General features: G+C 43.5%; 1 protein-coding gene across 4 annotated transcripts in view; it reads right to left on the bottom strand.

Moving 5' to 3' along the window:
* Positions 1-14,020, bottom strand: part of CFAP221 (cilia and flagella associated protein 221) — a 109,290-nt gene extending 95,270 nt beyond the window's left edge. For 2 of the 4 annotated variants that reach the window (XM_032250637.1, XM_032250635.1), the window contains exons 1-3: positions 13,915-14,020; positions 12,225-12,410; positions 9,142-9,242 (exon numbers count right to left, since the gene is read on the bottom strand). In XM_032250637.1, the coding sequence (XP_032106528.1) occupies positions 9,142-9,242; positions 12,225-12,363 (240 nt within the window). In that variant the 5' untranslated portion in view covers positions 12,364-12,410; positions 13,915-14,020. Of the gene's footprint in view, positions 1-9,141; positions 9,243-12,224; positions 12,411-13,782; positions 13,885-13,914 lie in introns of those variants that run through there. The other 2 variants (XM_032250636.1, XM_032250638.1) reach the window with 2 other exon arrangements.
* Between the last annotated feature and the right edge of the window lie 4,529 nt (positions 14,021-18,549).

Raw genomic sequence — 18,549 nt, forward strand, 5'->3', positions numbered from 1 at the left:
CTTCAAGGCTCTAAATTAGACTTTAGACATTCTCTCCTGATGAGGGTACACTGTGTTTGCATGTTTTTTTGTTGTTGGTGGTGGTTTTTATTTTTGAGATAGGCTCTTTCTGTGTCGCTCAGGCTGTAGTGCAGTAGCACAATCATAGCTCACTGAAGCCTCGAACTCCTGGGTTCAAACAAACCTCCTGCCTTTGCTCCTGAGTAGCTGGAATTATAGGTGTGCACCATCGTACCCAGCTAATTTTTAAAAAATTTTTTGTAGAGATGGGGTCTCACTATGTTGTCCAGACTGGCCTCAAACTCCTGGGCTCAAACTTCTCACCTCGGCCTCTGAAAGTGCTGGGATAACAGGTGTAAGTCACTGTGTCTGGCCATGCAGTGTTTAAAAAGTTCTGGTTTGTTACGTGCGAACATTCTTAAAGCACTAGAATTTTTGTGGCCCTGATTTGGTATACCTTCTGTTTCTCACAAAACATGTTAAAAGCCTAAACAAAAAGTTTCCCAGGCCTCTCTTGGCCTCCAAGGGGCCCTGCACTCCAATGGGCAGTCTCGGTGACGGTATGGGTTCTCAGGGCCCAGACACAGAGAGTTGCCTTTCTGAGAGAGACTGGGAGGAGAGATGCACTGAGTCCATCACACTCAGAGCCCTGGGGTGACAGGACCTGCCTGAGGATGGGCCACTCAGCCCCAGGCCTGGAAGCCTTATCAAAGAGCTCTGTCCCTATGCTTCTCACTGGGGGAGGGCTGTGAAGTCTTCAAGCTGGAGTCCAGGAAGAACTGGAAGCAGAAGTGGTTCTATCGTCTGTCATTACTTGAAAGTAATTCAGTAAGAACACTGCAACAAACACGGGTGTATGAACTGGTTTTAATATATACCCTGGGAGTGGCTGAGCTTAGAGGAAATCAGCAATCTGCACTCTAGGAGTGCTTTGTGAGCACTGAAGGATCCTGACTCAGCATCTACACTCCAGAGGCAGCCACCAGAGTGTTTCAGTCATGCCACCTAAGTCCCTGCAGGAGAGTCTTCTATCTTAGCACAAAGGATACTCAGAATCTATGGATAACTAGAAATATCATCCAGGCATTTCCACTCTTGAACAAAAGGGATATGGGAATCTAGTGTGCACAAAAAACCAATATCCTTTAGAATGACATTCAAGGGCCCCAGACTCCCTTAGGCCCCCATGCTCTGCACTTTACTATTCAGTCAGCCAGTTGTCACATCTGCTGCCAGCAAAGCCTCGCCACCAGGAGCTATAGCTGGGACTTTGTGAGATTACAAACACCATGATGTTTTTGCGTGCTTGCTAGTGAGGGTTCATGTGTGTGGCAGAATGTCTTCTCAGACCTGTTCACTGCAGCAGACCACCTGCAGCAAGGCTGCTGAGGAGTGGACCTATGACTCCCACATGCTGTCAGGGTCAGACTATCAATATCTGCCTGCCAACTAGAAATAAACTCACTGGCTTAGGTCAGTTTCCAACAAATGACATTATGGCAGAAGACCAGAACAGAGATCTGTTCTTGAAGCTACTGGGTTGGGTCCGTTTTCCAGTATTCCTGAATGGTCCCAAGGAAGACAGGACCCTAAACTCCCAAGACTGGAGATCCAGTCAGCACCTATGGACAAAAAAAGAGACCTGACCTTTCCTCCAACCTGAGTGTGTCAGAGCAAATCCAAATCTAACCACTACCCATTTGAACATGAAGGGGGCAGGCTAGAATTCATGACATGATATCTATGTTGTCAAGTGAGTAAAAAATTAGCAATAAGAAGGCCAGGCATGGTGGCTCACACCTGTAATCCCAGCACTTTGGGAGGCTGAGGCAGGCGGATCACCTGAGGTCAGGAGTTTGAGACCAGCCTGGCCAACATGGTGAAATCCTGTCTCTACCAATAATATAAAAATTAGCCAGAGGTGATGGCAGGTGCCTGTAATCCCAGCTACTCAGGAGGCTGAGGCAGGAGAATCGCTTGAAACTGGGAGGTGGAGGTTGCAGGGAGCCGAGACAGTACCATTGCACTCCAGCCTAGGCAACAAGAGCGAAACTCCGACTCAAAAAAAAAAAAAAAAAGAAAATACTAGATGATTTTCTTAAAGAATAAAACAACATAGAACCAATTTGTGCCAGTAAAAGATACATTATGACTATAGTTTCCCACGTCTACCTTTAAAAGATTCTTGATCTGGAATTGTTCATTTGGATCAACAGAGAAATAAGAAACAACAAACTCAAACAAAAATGTAGATATTTAGTTAATAGGAGTTCAGGAACAGGAAGAAAATGTTCAGCTTCTGCTTGAGATCTGAAGTGAAATGGAGACTAGTGGAGACTGCAGGCCTGGAGAGCTGGGTGCAGTGGCTGACACCTGTAACCCCAGTTACTCAAGAGGCAGAAATGGGAGGATCACTTGAGCCCAGGAGTTTGAGGCTGCAGTGAGCTGTGATCCACGTGGCAGATGGCAGAGAAGGCAGTCAGCAGACCATAGTGATGGTGCGGGCAGGGATGTTTCAACCAAATAATGCCTAAGACAATTCCAGGGGACATCGTGCCAATGAACTTTTTCAATGAACTTAAAACAACAATGAAACATGACAAATTATAGCAAAAAATGAACAGTTCAGTCTCTACACTTTAGAAAACAAAGTCAACATCCGAAAGACTGACTTCCAAAATAGGAAGATTGTATTAATTTTGCAGTTCTCAATTTTTGGTTGCAAGTGCTCCTTGCCTCCCATAATCATCCATGTTCTGTGTCCTATCAAAATTTGTCTGAGCCAGGAGGACCGCAGAGGCCATTTTGTGCAATCTTATTTCATGAAGACACAGTGAGTGGCCTCGTACTGTGCATGCTACAGGGTGAGTGGAGGACCAGGGCATAGAGCCCGGTCTCCGGCTCTGGGCTAGGGCTCTTTCTACTACATCCTGCTGTCTCATGGTTCAGCGCATCTCGGCGCCCAGCCTGCATTCCCTACCTTGCTTTTTATACTTTATCAGCAGATCAGTTTTATTTTTAGATCGTTATAAATAATATCCCTTCAGGGATAAAATGGCAGTCCTGCCTTTCCTTTTATAACTAAAACTGGAAAAAATAATCATCATCCAAAGAAAAAACCAACCTTGGGAAAATGAATAAGATGCTTAGAAAGTGGATGTTAAGTTAATATGAAACGTTTATTTGAAAACATAACAAAACACAGGTAACCCAGTGTTACTCTCAGGTAGCATAAAATCACCTAAAATCCTACCCTGTGCTTCAGTTTTGGGTCAGTAGACCTCCTAGTCCCTCCAGGATCTCTGTTCCCCTGGGAGCTGACCTTCTGCTGACCCTGGGGGTCCCCGTTTTCTCAGTGCTGCCCCCACAGAGCACCATATTTACTCCAATGTGAAATTCAGCCCTTTCTAGAGTTTTTCAGAACTGCTTCCGGCTCCACAAAAACCCTACAAAACCCATCAACCACACATCAGGTAATCATAAGTTTAACAGCCATTACTCAGGATTTGTAGGAATTTCCCCAAGAGGGTTCACAGCTCTCCTCACTCCCAATCCCATGCTGCTTCAAGCTCCCTTCTGTGTCTCCTTAGGAGAGTCTATTCTTCCCCTTCTAGAGGGAACGGCAGAACCTGCCCTCCAGTGAAGCCTTGGCTTGGAGTGGATGGGGGCTAACCTTCAAACACAACACTTCAGCCTGCAAGTTCAGCGCCACAGCTTCTCAGAGAAGGTTTATACATGGGGGATCTGGGGACAAAATTCAAGCAGCCTTGTTAAGTTCTTTAAAGTGTTTTATTTTAAAATGCATCTTGGTCATGCATTTGCTCTAAAATTTTGCTCTATATTGCATTTCTCTAAAATGTAAGCATAAAATTGATGCTCTAGAAAAATGTACTATGTTTACACCGTGGCTTTAATTCTCCCATCCCCACACACTAAGGAGAAGCCATTGGGAATCATGGCCATGATTTTGAGATGCAAGAAGATCTCGCGGGTCTCTAAGGCTATAATACAATGGGTCTCTAATGTAAACTAATGTAAAAACAAATATTATTTGAGAAAGCCAGAAGAAACTGTTCATTTATTTAAGATAAGACTTTTTAGGCTGACAATTTTGTTTTGGGCTGGCAACTGCAACATTGGTTGTCTTGAAGGAAAATTGATGTGGTTTTATTTTGTTTTGTTTTGTTTTTTGAGACAGAGTCTCAGTCTGCTGCCAGGCTGGAATGCAGTGGCACAATCTTGGCTTACTCCAACCTCTGCCTCTTGGGTTCAAGTGATTCTGTGCCTCAGCCTCCCGAGTAGGTGGGACTACAGGTGTGTGCCACCACGCCCGGCTAATTTTTTTTATTTTTTATTTTTGTATTTTAGTAGAGATGGGGTTTCACCATGTTGGCCAGAATGGTCGCGATCTCCTGACCTCATGATTTGCCCGTCTTGGCCTCCCAAAGTGCTGGGATTACAGGTGTGAGTCACTGTGCCCAGCAGATGGAGTATTAATAATTATTTCCCAGACCAAATCACTTCACAAAGGTAAAAACAAATTTAAGGGGTCTTGGTTTTGAGAAAACCAAGGACCCTTATTTCAAATTTTAAGGTATGCTGAAAAACTGATTTCAATATGAGTGAAAGGAAAATGTTTCAGATCTTTTAACCAGATCTGGATTGATCTCGAATGTTAATGAACAATTTATTGTGGTTTTAAACACACAGTCAGTCATTTCATTCTTGGACAGTTTGCAGTTTCCTGTAGCAAAACCAAGAAAAAAGCAGTTGCTGGATTCTCCCCCTTGTTTGGCAAGAATTTCAAGGTAATTGCCTTAGGCTTCCGCTTCACTTTGCTGGTAGAAACTGGGGACTGGCTTTCGTAAGATTTCCCAGAATGTTATTGAGATGAAATCACTCTTATCTATTTCTGTTTGATTTAATGTCTGATAGAAGCAGTATGTCACCCAGACTTTACATTGTATTTACTTGGAATTGGTAAGCCTCTGCCACTATTCTAAGAAACTCACAACTCTTATAATAAAGTGAATTCCACATCCTTCACTCACAAGTGTTTGTTGGGTGCCTTCTGCAGGTCAGGCACTGCACCAGATGCTGGGGAAACAGCAATATGAAAGACAGACATGCCTCCATTCTGCAGCAGAATGAAACTGAGCTCAGGCTTCATATCTTTTTCAATAACTAAACCATACTCCCTTGCTCCCCACGCATTCTCAATGGAGGTGAAATCACACAAGGGAAGAAAGTGAAAATTGATTCTTGGGAGGACAAAGCAATCTTAGACATTGCAATGGCTGCAACCTGCCAAAGCTCAATCCGACCTGACAAAATATTATTCCTTAGTATTTAGTTTCTCTCATTGATGTCTACCTAGAGGATGCTAAAGAAAGAAAGGGTTGAGAACAACATCCATCCTCTAAAATTCCACTAAGCTGATCTTCCTCAAGTGTGTCATAACCCTGCTCAAAAATACTTCCTTAACTTCCCGCTGCTTTCTGAATCACATGCACACTCCTTATGTTTATATTCTTTTCCCAACCCACATGTCCTACCCTCTCCATTACCCACTCCAGAGCCCTGCCATCCAGGCAAACCAGCCTCCAAATACGCCGTGGCTCAACTCGAGCCCCCGCGTGTCTTCCTCTGGGCCCCGAATGCCTTCTCCCCACTTCCTACTTGGCTTTGGGCTGTCCCCAATGGCCTCTCCTCCACACGCCTTTTTAACACCCTCCTATGGAAGCGAGAGGGTACATTTTCTCCACAGAACATTTTCTTCTCACTTCCTCATGCCACCTTGCTTGCCTGGTCTCATGTTCAAGTTGTTTGGTGGTTTTGAAACCCTTTCTGCTACTTGGAAAGCTCCTAGATTTTGTTTACTTTAGCATTTCCCATAATGCTTCAACACTTTTGTTTGGCATATAATGGGGACTCTCACCAACTGTATGTGTAATTAAACAGAAGAAAACCCTTAACTCTATTAGAAACAAGGTAACATCAACCAGATATTACAACTTCATTAGAGAAAACAAAAGGATATTCTGATAAATGATCAATGATAAAAAAGAGATGAATTAAATAAATAAATAAATAGTAAAGTATGCAATAATATGATTAAAATTCTGAGGAGGCTAAAATAATTTTAAGTTTAGTAACATTATTGGAATCACTAACATTATGCTAAGCAAAAAAAATAAAAGAGGCCAGTTTCCAAAAGCTACGTTATGACCCAAAAATGTTACGTTCTTAATTTTTTTTGGAATAGCAACTTTTAAACTTACCAGTTAATTATTAACTCTAATAGTTGCCATCATGTAAAAAAACCTCAATATTTCTTGAAACCACGGGACTCTTAGCAAGTTAATTATGACTATGTAATCTTGAGGAGAGTCTATTTTAAGGAGGGTGAGCCCTCCTTTTCTAAACCCACACAGGTGGAAAATATCCTAAGGCTAGTGGCAAAAGTTATAAAACATTTATTATAAAAAAGAACTGTGACTTAATATTCTTAAGGTTGCAATATTCCCCAAACTGATCTATAGATTCAATGCAATTCCCATCAAAATCTCCAAAATATTTTTGCAGAAATTGAAAACTGATGCTAAAATTAATTTGGAATTGCAAGGAACCCAGAATAGCCAACATGGTCTTGAAAAAGAACAAAACTGGAGAACTCCCACTTCCTGATTTCAAAACTTACCACAAGCTGCAGTAATCAAGTGTGGTACTTCCGTAAGTGTAGGCGTATAGATCAATGGAGTAGAACTGAGGGTTCAGAAATAAACCTTTACATTTACAGTAAATTGATTTTCAGCAACAGTGTCAAGACTATTCAATGGAGAGTCAAGAATAGTCATTTCAATAAGTAACAGTAGAACACGTGAAAGATTGAAGTTGAACCCCTACCTCACACAATACATAAAAATGAACTCAAAATAAACTACAGGCCTAAATATGAAAGCTAAAGCTATAACACTCTTAGAAGAATACACAGGAGTAAGGCTTTTTGACTTTGTTAGTTATTTCTTTAATGTTCTAAATTTGTGGTAATTTGTTATGGCAGCTACAGGAAGCTAATAAACCGTACAACCCAACGATGCTCCTCCTATGTATATCTCTAAGAAAACTGAAAATACGTCCACAAAAGCAAGCCAAATGTGATCTATCCACACAATGGAATGCTGCTCAGCCATAAAAGCAGATGAGATACTGCTACATGCTATAAGTTGGATGAGCCTGGAAAACACTATGCTAAGTGAAATAAGTCAGTCACAAGATATCGTGTATTGTATGATTGCATTCATACGAAATGTCCAGGAAGAGGCAAACCTGTAGAGACAGAAACTGGGTGAGTGATTGCCCCGGGTGGGAGTGGGATGGGAATGGGGGATGAGAAGTGACTGAAAGTGGATGTGGGCTTTCTTTTCACAACAATCGAATGTTCTCAACTTAGATTGTGGCAATGGTTTCATAACTCTGAGAATATACTAAAAATTATTGAATTGTATACATACTGTAATTGGGTAAATTTATGGTAATAAATGATAATAAAACAATAAGAAAAGAAAGAAAGCATAATGAGCAAGTAATAAAATTTTATTTTAGCTTCTGGCATGTATTTCATTTATAAACAGTGAGCAATTATGAGTCATAATTATTTTAGATCTATCCTACCGCAACATAGACAGCAAATCTTATAACCAGGAACAGTAGATTTCAAAATGAATCATTAACTTTGGCCTTTGATGCTGTGTTGTAAAAAATGTGACCTTGGAGGTTGATGGGTGAAGTTACTATTAACAGTTTCAAATCCTAACCCTTTTCCTAAGAGAAAATACTTGGCACCTAACAAGTTCCTCTCCTGATCTATTCACGCTACTTACTTCATTGTGTAAGGATTCATGGAAACCGTGTTCTCCTCTGTTCTTTGGGGTCTGCCTCACAGAAATTTCCTTCCCAATAGCTTTACTGTTTGTCAGTTTCCTCCAGTGTTTTGCCTTACTCTAAACAATCGAACGTGACAATTACAACTTTCTTAAAATGATCTACCTTAAGATACGGCTTTTAAGAATGCTCTACTCTAAAAGTAGAGTCTTGTGGTGGCTGAGGACAGGGCTAGAAGTGGGGCATCACATACAAAGGCAGAGTCTCAGAGGGCGCATGTAAAGAGAGCCCACCTCCACCCCTCCCCAACACCACATGGGGCCAGGCTGGCCTGGATCTAGGGCCCAGCTGGAGTAGTTCTGAGAAGTCCTGCCAGACATGACTACGGGATCATGGTGAAGCCACTGAGGTGGTTCAGGTCTATTTATGCACAGGATACTTAGGTGGGACCATGTAGTATGGCAGAGCCCACCCCAGTCAACATCTAGGTCAATGAAGGGGACCCAGGAAGGGCTGGGCCTCGGTGTGGCTCTGTGCTAAACCGCAGTTGGTATAGGTTTTGGCTACTTTGCAGTCCAGCCTTTCAGCTGTCTCTTCAGGAGCCTGTTTATTGGGGCTGACCCCTACCTCCCTGGACCTAGACAAATCCTCTCTGGCCAGAGTGACTGATTAGGCATGGGCATCTGACCCAAGCATGTAAAAGAAAGCCCTGGCTGGAGCTTCATAGGAAAGGGACGCCCCTCTTCCTGGTGCTACAGGCCTGGAGCAAGAGTGATCTGAAGAAAGGTAGCCCAAGAGCCAAATTCTGCCTCTGACACTTAGCAGCTCTGTGTCCTTGAATAAATTATTTAACTTTTTGGAATCTCTGTTTCCTTATCTATCTATCTATCTATCTATCTATCTATCTATCTATCTATCTATCTATAATGAGAGTAATAATGCAGCTTCCACAGAGCTAGCATGGGATGAAATTAAATTATGTAAATCACAAAGCACAGAACCTGGTCCCTAAGACTCACTCAGCAATGACACCTATCTGGAAAGAGTATAGGGGGAGGCTTTAGCAGAAGGTAAAATAACTTGTCCAAGACACTGATGCAACCTTAGAGTTTCTCATCATAGAACTACCCTTCTGGCCCAATTTATACTTGCACTATGGCTGATTATGCTGTTACTTAGATAAGAAAATAATATAAGTACAGAACATTTGTGTCATTTCATTATGATGATTAATTATCCCATTTAAAAAGTACCTACCAGAATCTGTTGGTGTTGTTTTTCTACTTGATAGCCTCCAAAATGTATTATGCCAGGTTTTGCCTGTATGACCTTATTTTTTACAAGTTTTGCATAAACCTCTATAAAAACAATGTAAATAAGCACATCATGAGATATCAAAGAAAATATTAAATTACAGTTGATCCTTATTAACATAGCTTTCTTTGATTTAGGGCATTTGAAGCATATGAAAGTTGCAGGTATTGGATCTAGCTGTCAACAAGATTAATGATCTGTTCTAAATAAACTGAACTCCTCTATTTTTAAACATTACTTGGGAGATACTCTCATTAAAATACAAATTCAGGTAGACTGTTGGTTGCCTACTAAAATAATTTGCTCTTCACACATTTTGTACACCTCTTTGTCATAAAATGTCAGCTCCTAAAAAGCACATGGCCTGTCTATGCTCTGCCTAGCACTGGATGACTTATTACATAATGAATACGCAGCTCAAAGTATCCAAACACCACACACTTAATTTTGTTACTGTGTATTTAACTTTTATTATTTGATTTCCTCTGATTAGAATTACAATGTGATGTAGAGTAATATTAAAACTTAAAACTCTGAAGAGTTATTACTCTGAACAGTAAGTCTCAAACTGCTTTTGGTGTAATGTCAACGTCCCTTTTAAAGAGCTGAGCTTACAAAAGTGTCTAGGTCTACAAGAATTTTCCCAGCTCTTATTTAGGCAGGAGAAGACGTGTGGAGGAGGTACTGAGAACCCACTATATGGAAGTGCTTTGTGCCAGGAAGTGCTATGCACACATTTGTTTATAATCCTCACTCCAGCCCTATGAGGTAGGTATTATTTCTACTTTACAGATGAAGGAGGTATGACTTAACAAGGTTAAGCAACTTGCCCGCAGCTGGTAATCAAAAATAAAAGCCAGGCCTGGTGGCTCACACCAGTAATCCCAGCATTTTGGGAGGCTGAGATAGGAGGATCGCTTGAGCAGAGGAGTTTGAGATCAGCCTAGGCAACAGAGTGAGATCACGTCTCTATAAAAAATTTTAAAATTAGCTGGGTGTGGTGGTGCGCGCTTATGGTCCCAGCTACATGGGAGGCTGAGGTGCAAGCATCACTTGAGCCCAGGAGATGGAGGCTGCAGTGAGCTGTGATTGTACCACCGTTCTCCAACCTGGACAACAGAACAATACTCTGTCTCAAGAAAACAAAAAACAAACAAACGAAACAAAAATCAAGGCCAGGTCTGTCTGATTCCAACCAGTCATCTACCTTCCTCATGAATGTACTGTCCACCTTCTTACAAATAACCTTTTGACTCTGATGGAGTTTCACCTGCATCCAAATCTTGTGAGGCACAGACCCCTCACCCCATCCCTTTGATCATTATGATTCTAGGATACATGTGAAGTGGGTGGGAAATATTTGGTGTTTTTTTCTTCTTGCCAGGTGAGCTGTCACTGACATTAACTTGGACCAAACTGAACAGCTAGAATGGGTTAAGGTTGGTGTGGCAGGGGAACTGATGATCTCTATAGGTGATTATTTGGTCATCTTTAAGCACTGAAATTACCGTATTCTGTAATTTTTAAATTATTTATTTACTTGAGAGGGAGGGTCTCGCTCTGCAGCCCAGGCTGGAGTAGCGTAATCGTGGCTCACTGCAACCTCAGCTTCCTGGGTTCAAGTGATTCTCCTGCCTCAGCCTCCCAAGTAGCTGAGATTACAGGCGCCTGCTACCACGTCTGGCTAATTTCGGTATGTTTGTAGAGTTGGGGTTTCGCCATGTTGGCTAGGCTGGTCTCAAACTCCTGATCTCAAATGATCCGACTGCTTTGGCCTCCCAAAATACTGGGATTACAGGCATGAGCCACTGCATGCAGCCTATTCTGTATTTTTTTTTTAATGTTTAAAGATTTTATTTTAGAGCCACAAGGTAGATATAAAACTGGTATTTTTCTGCTAATGCTCAGAAATGGTCAAGTATACCAATTTTCACTTGACACGTTCTACAATGACAAATGAACCATATCCAAATACAATATTATGTTCTAACATTTGAGATGTGCTTTGAAAGATGAGTGGAGGGCAACCAAGCATGTTGGTCAAGAGCTGGACCCAGGGCTCCGGTGGCTGAGCACCAGCTCACCACTTACTAGGTATACCATGTTGGGGAAATCATGTTGTCTCTTTGAGTTTCACCTTCTTCAAGAGTAAAACGTAAATGTAAATAAAGAGCTGGGAAAATTCTTGTAGACCTGGACACTTTTGTGAGCTCAGCCGTTTAAAAGGGACATTGACATTATACCAAAAGCAGTTTGAGACTTACCATTCAGATGATAACTCTTCAGAGCTTCAAGTTTTAATATTACTCTACATCACATTGTATTTCTAATTAGACGAAATCAAATAATAAAAGTTAAATAAACAGTAAGAGTATTATGTAATACCTCATGGCATACTGTTGTGTGGATTGAATGGGAAAAATGCAGGCAAAATGATTATCCTTTTCCATAATAGCTATAGGATTTCCCAGGATTTCTTGGCCACATAATACATGCATGAAAAGGCAGAAAGGTCTAAAATGCGTGTGGTCCAAAGGGCAGGAAGGAACCTCACGTAGCCAGAGCTAGAAATGAGTGGGGCATGGCAATGGGGATGGTGCTGGGTGGGCAGATTCAGATCAGGAATTGTGACTTTATTCTGTATGCAAGGGGGACTGTTGGGAGTTTGAGCAGATTAGGGATAAGAGCCAGCCAGGATTTTGGAAAGCAAAGTGACAGGAGGGTAATGTGGCTGGGGAGGAGTGCCAGTGGCCTGCTGAACAGGAGAAAGAAGACAGGGGGAGCAGACAGGAAAGACATTAGAGGAAGTAGAAGCAACAGAACTTGATGAATTTACATACCCCACAAAAATCGACCAGTTAAGCAGATGGATCTAAACAGAACTACCATTCTTAGTAGTAAAAGTTAGTATAAGCCTATAAAATGAGATAGCTAAATCAGCTCTAAAAATTCTATTATGCTTTCTGGACTTTGGCTCGCCTGGGAAGATATGAGTTGTAAAGCAAATCTGTCTTTTAGACACTTACTTGATTCTAGGAGGTGATTAGGCACTTCTCTTCTCTTCTTGGGCTCCTCCACTAGGTTCTTCAAGAGGTGGGGCGATGCATTATTAAAGGGTTCTTTAGCATTTTTCAGTCCTCTGCTGGGGGTTTTCACCACTGCCATTTTATCATGAAAAATGGAATCTTCTTTTTAGAGCCAAAGGTCATGTCCTGGGGAGGAAACGGCAGCAGTATAATCATCCATGAGAAACTATGCACATTTTTTTCTCTTTCTTTGATAAATGTACCTCATTTCTGTGTGCTTTACTGTGGCTCATGGCCTCCCTGCCTCTCCTCTCACACCATTCCCACACATGGCTGCCCCATTAATCTTCTTACATAATCCATCACAACCCAATGTCGTGCCACTGCTCCAAACCCTTTTGTGGTCCTTGATTCTCCCCAAGAGCTCTTACTGAGATGTAGATTTGAGATGCTTCTTGAGCTCATTGCAGGGGTTCGAGAAGGGAAAAGGCTCTCAGTCAAACAAGTCTGGAAAATATTGCTGTAAACATAAAATAAGACTCTTCTTTCAGAGACTTCTCCAAATGAGTTTCTTAGAATACGTGACTATGGAAGCCTTTAACACGTGGAGGCACTGACGACACAACACTGGCATTTCAGAGTCACCTCCCTCCATCCCTCTGCTAACAGGGTGATGAGGAGGGGTTGATGAGGAGGGGGTGGCAAGAAGGTGGGGAAGTGTAAGGCAGGCCAGGCAGGTAGACATGGGGACATTCCAGGAGCTCTGTGAATCTCAGTTCATGCTGAACCCTGTGTCCCCACCTGCCTTCCATTAACACGCTCATCTTAAGTTCCACTTTCTTCATGAAGTTGATGGTGATCCCAACACATAAAGAATATTAATTCTTTAGCAATCACTGCTTCTACTACTCATTTGGTGTTAATAATTTATTGCCCTGTAACAACATTTTACATCTCACATTCCTTTATATGTTCCACAGCTAAATCTCTTAACTTGGGGCCCTTGTGCCGGCCATGGGGCTGGTCGGTGAAGCCCCTGAAATGGAATGTTAAATAGTGTGGATCTTTGTATGTTTTCTTGGCCCACAGCTTCAGACTCCAGAGAAGACAGCATCTAGCAGCATGCAGTGATTCTAGGGAAGGAGGCGCTTAACAATCACTTTCAGAAAGTTTTCTCCTCCCCTCCCCTCACACCACTTTTCCTAGCCTCGCTGAAGGCTGCAGGGCCCCTCCTCACCTACTTCCCTTCCCTCCAGCCCTTCAACACCCGCCCCAGGCTCACCCTGCAGCCCAGCTCCTCCCAAAGCCTCACATCACCTGTGCTTCAGGCAGACTCAGGACCTAGGCCGTCTCCACGCCGCCGACACGCCAGCTAGCCCACCGCCAGGTAAGCCTGGCTACGGGTCGCACCCCAGCATCCTCGTCCCCTCGCCCCATCCTCTACCCGGCAGGCCCTCTCATCCCGGCCAAGCGCCTCCTCCCCTCCGCGACCTTTCACTCCACGCCCGCTGAGGCCCGCGCACCGCCCCCTATCCTTCTGTCACCCTCTGGGCCCGACCTCTCCTCGGACCCCGGCCGCGGCCGACTTGTGGCTGGACATCGTGCGGGGCTCGGCCGCCTCAGGAGCTCAGCTGCAGCGCCCCCGCGGCCGACCCTGAGCCACCCTGGCCCCAGGTCCCAGGCCACTCACCGTGGGGGTGGTTCCCGGGCCGGATTCGGCAGGCGCCAGCGCCCGCTCAGAGCGTCGCCATGGCGACGCGGACGCGCTCCCAGGGCTAGCGGCCGGGCGGGACCAAACGCCCCAGGGCGGGGGAGCCGGGCGGCTGCGGGCCAGGACCAGAGGCGGCGGGTGACTCCTTGGGGCTCGGAGCACTTTGCAGGGCCTGGCGAAGAATCAACAGCGCGACTTATGGCTTGGGAGGCGAATGGATTCCCTAGGGGACGTGAGAAAGTTGGAAACACCACACACTGGAACCCTGCAAGAGCTCAGCGCGGCAGCGAGAACGGACGGGGCGGAGCCGCCCGAGCCAGTGGGCGGGGCTTCATCTGACAGGCATCACTCAAGACGCCCACTTTCTTGCAGTTTGTTTTACATTTTCTGTTACAGTAAATTTCAGACACACACAGGCTGACCTAATGGTAAAGTAGACCTCCAACACCCAGCTGCAACGATGATCAAATCCTGGCCAATCCTGTTTCATTCGTGTCTTTCCCTGACTCCTTACATTATTTTGAAGAAAATCCCAGATACCGCTTCATCCACACGTGTTTCAAAATATACCTCCAAAAGATAAGGATTCTTTAAAAAACATAACCACAATACCTTAAAAATTATAATTTATTAACATCTTCAAATATCCAGTACTCAATTGTCTCATGTCATATCTATTTTTAGAGTTTTCCAGTTTGAATCAGAATTCAAATGCAATTTACACATTGGAATAGATTGATGTATCTTTTAGGTCTCTTTTCATCAACAGTTTCCTCCTCCATCTCTTTTTTACTCATTGCAAATGTATTCATTGAATAAGCTGTTTCTTTCCTGGATACTGATATTTAGGGGTTGTAAACACGAAACCGCCCCTGCTCCCCCGACCTCCTAACCTGTCCATTCCACCCTGCTCATCCATGAACATTATTTTTTTCAAAGACAGCTCAGGCCTCTCTTTTCCCTGGAGCTGTCCTTGTCTCACTCCCTCCTTGTCCGGCTTTGATACTTGCTTGATGTTATTTATGGCCTCATGTTGATGAGAGGTTATAGTAAGGGTCCAGTGAGGGTACCTGTCTTGCCTACATTGCCGCTTGTGCTGGATGCATGTATTCCTTCGCTGCTCTTTCCCAATGGGAAATGTTCATTTTTTCATCTTCCCATTCTTCAATTCCTCTCTGTCCTCCCCTATTATTACTAAAAACCTTCCCATCTTTCAAGGCTAGCTCTAGATAAGGTCTCCTCCCCACCCTCCTCCTAACCCTCCAATCCCGAAGGACTCTTTTCCTCCTCTGGGCTTCCTTAACACTTTGTTCCACCATCTTTATCTCTCTTTATATTGCACCCAACATGATTCGTGTCTGTGACTTAAACTGCAGAATTCTTAGGGGAGGGAACTGTACTTTGTTTTAGGATCTTCCCAAGTTCTTTTCATTTTTTTTCTTTGAGACGGAGTTATGCTCCTGTTGCCCAGGCTGGAGTGCAGTGGCACAATCTCAGCTCACTGCAACCTCCGCCTCCCGCGTTCAAGCAGTTCTCCTGTCTCAGCCTCCCAAGTTGCTGGGATTACAAGCGGCTGCCACCGCGCCTGGTAAATTTTTTGTATTTTTAGTAGAGACGGGGTTTCGCCATGTTGGCCAAGCTGGTCTCAAACTCCTGACCTCAGGTGATCCATCGGCCTTGACCTCCCAAAAATGCTGGGATTACAGGCGTGAGCCACCGCGCCCGGCTACCTTGACACAATTCTTTGTCCATATTGATTACTCAGTAACTGTTGGCCAAGGGGTGAAACAATTCATTTGTTAATAGAGCAGGTTGCTTTAGTTCTTTCTGTTTTGTTGCCCCAAAGCTGCAGATTTCAGAACAGGTACTATGTTTCCCACAGTCCCAGACCTCTCCATCCAGTGCAAATCATGAGATATTTGTTTTCATATGCTTCTTTTTATTTTTTATACAGACGGGAATCTTGCTGTGTTACCACGGCTGGGTTTGAACTCCTGGCCTGAAGCAGTTTTCCCGCCTTAGACTCCATATGCTTCCTAATGGATATGGGGTAACACTTTTTAATTTGTACTTAATTGTTTTTAGGAAAAATTACCAAATTTCCTATTGTATATAGATAGCCCATAGGTCTCTATATAAGCAGTTAACCAAATTGAATATTATAGTGTCGTGGACACTACTGGTTGCCTACTTCCACTTGTTTTCGAATGGAACCACAGCTTTACTCAAATTTCTCCCCAGTTCCCAGTTCTAACGGCAGATCCTGATTAATCCAGACCAGGGGTGGTGGCTCATGCCTGTAATCCCCAGCACTTTGGGATGCTGAGGCAGAGGATCACTTGAGCCTAGGAGTTTGAGACAAGGCAGGGTAACATAGTGAAACCTCATCTCTACAAAATTTTTAAAAAATTAGCCCTATGTGGTGGCTCACACCTGTAGTTTCAGCTACATGGGAGGCTGAGGTGGGAGGATTGCTTAAGCATAGGAGTTGGAGGCTGCAGTGAGCTATGATAATGCCGCTGCACTCTAGCCTGGGTGACAGAGAGCGACCCTGTCTCAAAACAAAACAAAACAAAATAAAGAAAATAACAAAACAAGCAAAAAAAAAAAAACCAAAGCAAAGCAATCCAGGCCAATCATGGAATTCCCAATCCCCTTGCCCACATTGCCCATGACTTACTTAGGACTGGGTATGTAGCCCCATTCTGGTCACAGGGACAGGAAAATGTTTCTGGGGACCTCTGGAAAAAACTTTCTTTCTCCTAAGAAACACACACATAGATACAGTAGGTTTCTCCTTCTGGACTTCTTAGTGTCAGGAAGTGATTCTGAAACTGCTGCGGCCATCAGGGGCCATGAGGAGTCTGAGTGTTAAAGAGGTGACAAGGACAGGAGAACAAGGAGACAGAAAGACCCTGGGCCTGGATAATATCATTTCACTTCTATCTGTTTGGTCCTTGCCTTCCATTTTCTCTGTCTTCCAGCTGAAAACAACTGGCATATAATGACTTCTGAACACTCACTTCTCAAGGTGTAAACTGTGACACAGGTGCTTGTCAGGAATGCAGAGTTTTGAGCTACACCAGACCTTGTTCAGGCTACTCAACCAAAACCTGCATTTTAATGAGATGCCCCAGGAGATTCATAGGCACATTAAAGTTTGAGAATCATTAAACGGATGGAGCCCTACAGTGATAGCTGTTTTAAATTAATAATTTTAATCAATTATTAATCCATTTATTTATGTGGTCTACACTTATTTCACTTAGAGTTCACAATAGCAGAACACAAAGGTGTCCCAGCATCTGCCAAATGAGTGCACTAAGACAAGTGTGATAAAAGGCATGGAAGCTTTAAGCTTCAATAGTACAGGGGGAGCCATTAATTTCCTTGCTTAAAACTCCTTGGTGGCTTCAAATTGTACAGAAAATAAAACTTAACATCCTTAACACTTTTTTTTTCTCCCACAGAAACAGGGTCTTGCTCTGTTGCCCAGGCTGGAGTGCAGCGACGTCATCATAGCTCACTGCAGCCTTGAACTCCTGGCTCAAGTGAGCCTCCCAGAATAGCTAGGACTATAGGTGCATGACACCATGCCTGGCTAATTTTTTAAAAAACTTTTTGTATAGACAAGGTCTCACTATGTTGCCTAGGCTGGCCTTGAACTCCTGGACTCAAGTTATCCTCCTGCCTTAGTTTCCAAGTATGCTGGGATTATAAGTGCTAGCCACAGTGGCTGGCAAAAAAAATCCTTAACACTCTTTTAGAGGTTTGCAGGACCTAGCTGCTGGCTCCTTACTCCACCTCCTCCTCCACCTGCTTCATTTTGTTCCCCCACCTCCCCTTTGCCTGGTATAGAAAGTGAAAACTGGCTGCAAATTCTTTGACACTGCTCCCATGAGGAGGCAGGACACCTGTCCCCTCCCCTTGAGTCTGGTGGGTCTGTGACTGCTTTAACTGCCCTATGGTACTGTCTCCCAGTACTGTGTTCTTTCCCTTCATAGCTGTCTTAGTCTATTATGGCTGCTGTAGCAAAATACCTTAGACTGCGTTTCTTACAAACGGCAGAAATATGTTTCTCATGGTTCTGCAGACTGGGAAGTCCAAGATCAAGGCACCCACACATTTAGTGTCTGGTAAGGGACTGCTTTCTGGTTCATAGATGGAGACTTCTTGCTGTGTCCTCACGTGGTGGAAGGGGTCAATGAGCTCCCTTAGGTCTGTTTCATAAGGGTACTCAGCCCATTCATGAGGGCTTTGCCTTCATAATCTAACACATCCCAAAAGGCTCAACTTTTGAATACTATCACCTTGCAGGTTAGATTTCAACATGGGAATTTTGGGGGCACAATCAGACCATAGCTTCTGGGTTTGCCTCTTTGACATCTGTCTTCTTGGACTATAAGTTCAGTGAAGGCTGACCAGTTCACACAGTATATGCAGTGCCTTGCACACTAACCTGGCACATGCTGGGATCTCAAAAATATTTGTAGAATTAACTCATTAATGAGGTATGCCAAGTGTTTTCTAAAGTTTAAATTATATATATATATATGTATGTGTATGTCATATACTGTGTGAACTGGTCAGCCTTCACTGAACTTATAGTCCAAG

Source organism: Sapajus apella, unplaced genomic scaffold, assembly GCF_009761245.1.
Source record: "Sapajus apella isolate SASKATOON/1434 unplaced genomic scaffold, GSC_monkey_1.0 scaffold72, whole genome shotgun sequence".
In the NCBI taxonomy this organism is placed as follows: Eukaryota; Metazoa; Chordata; class Mammalia; order Primates; family Cebidae; genus Sapajus; species Sapajus apella.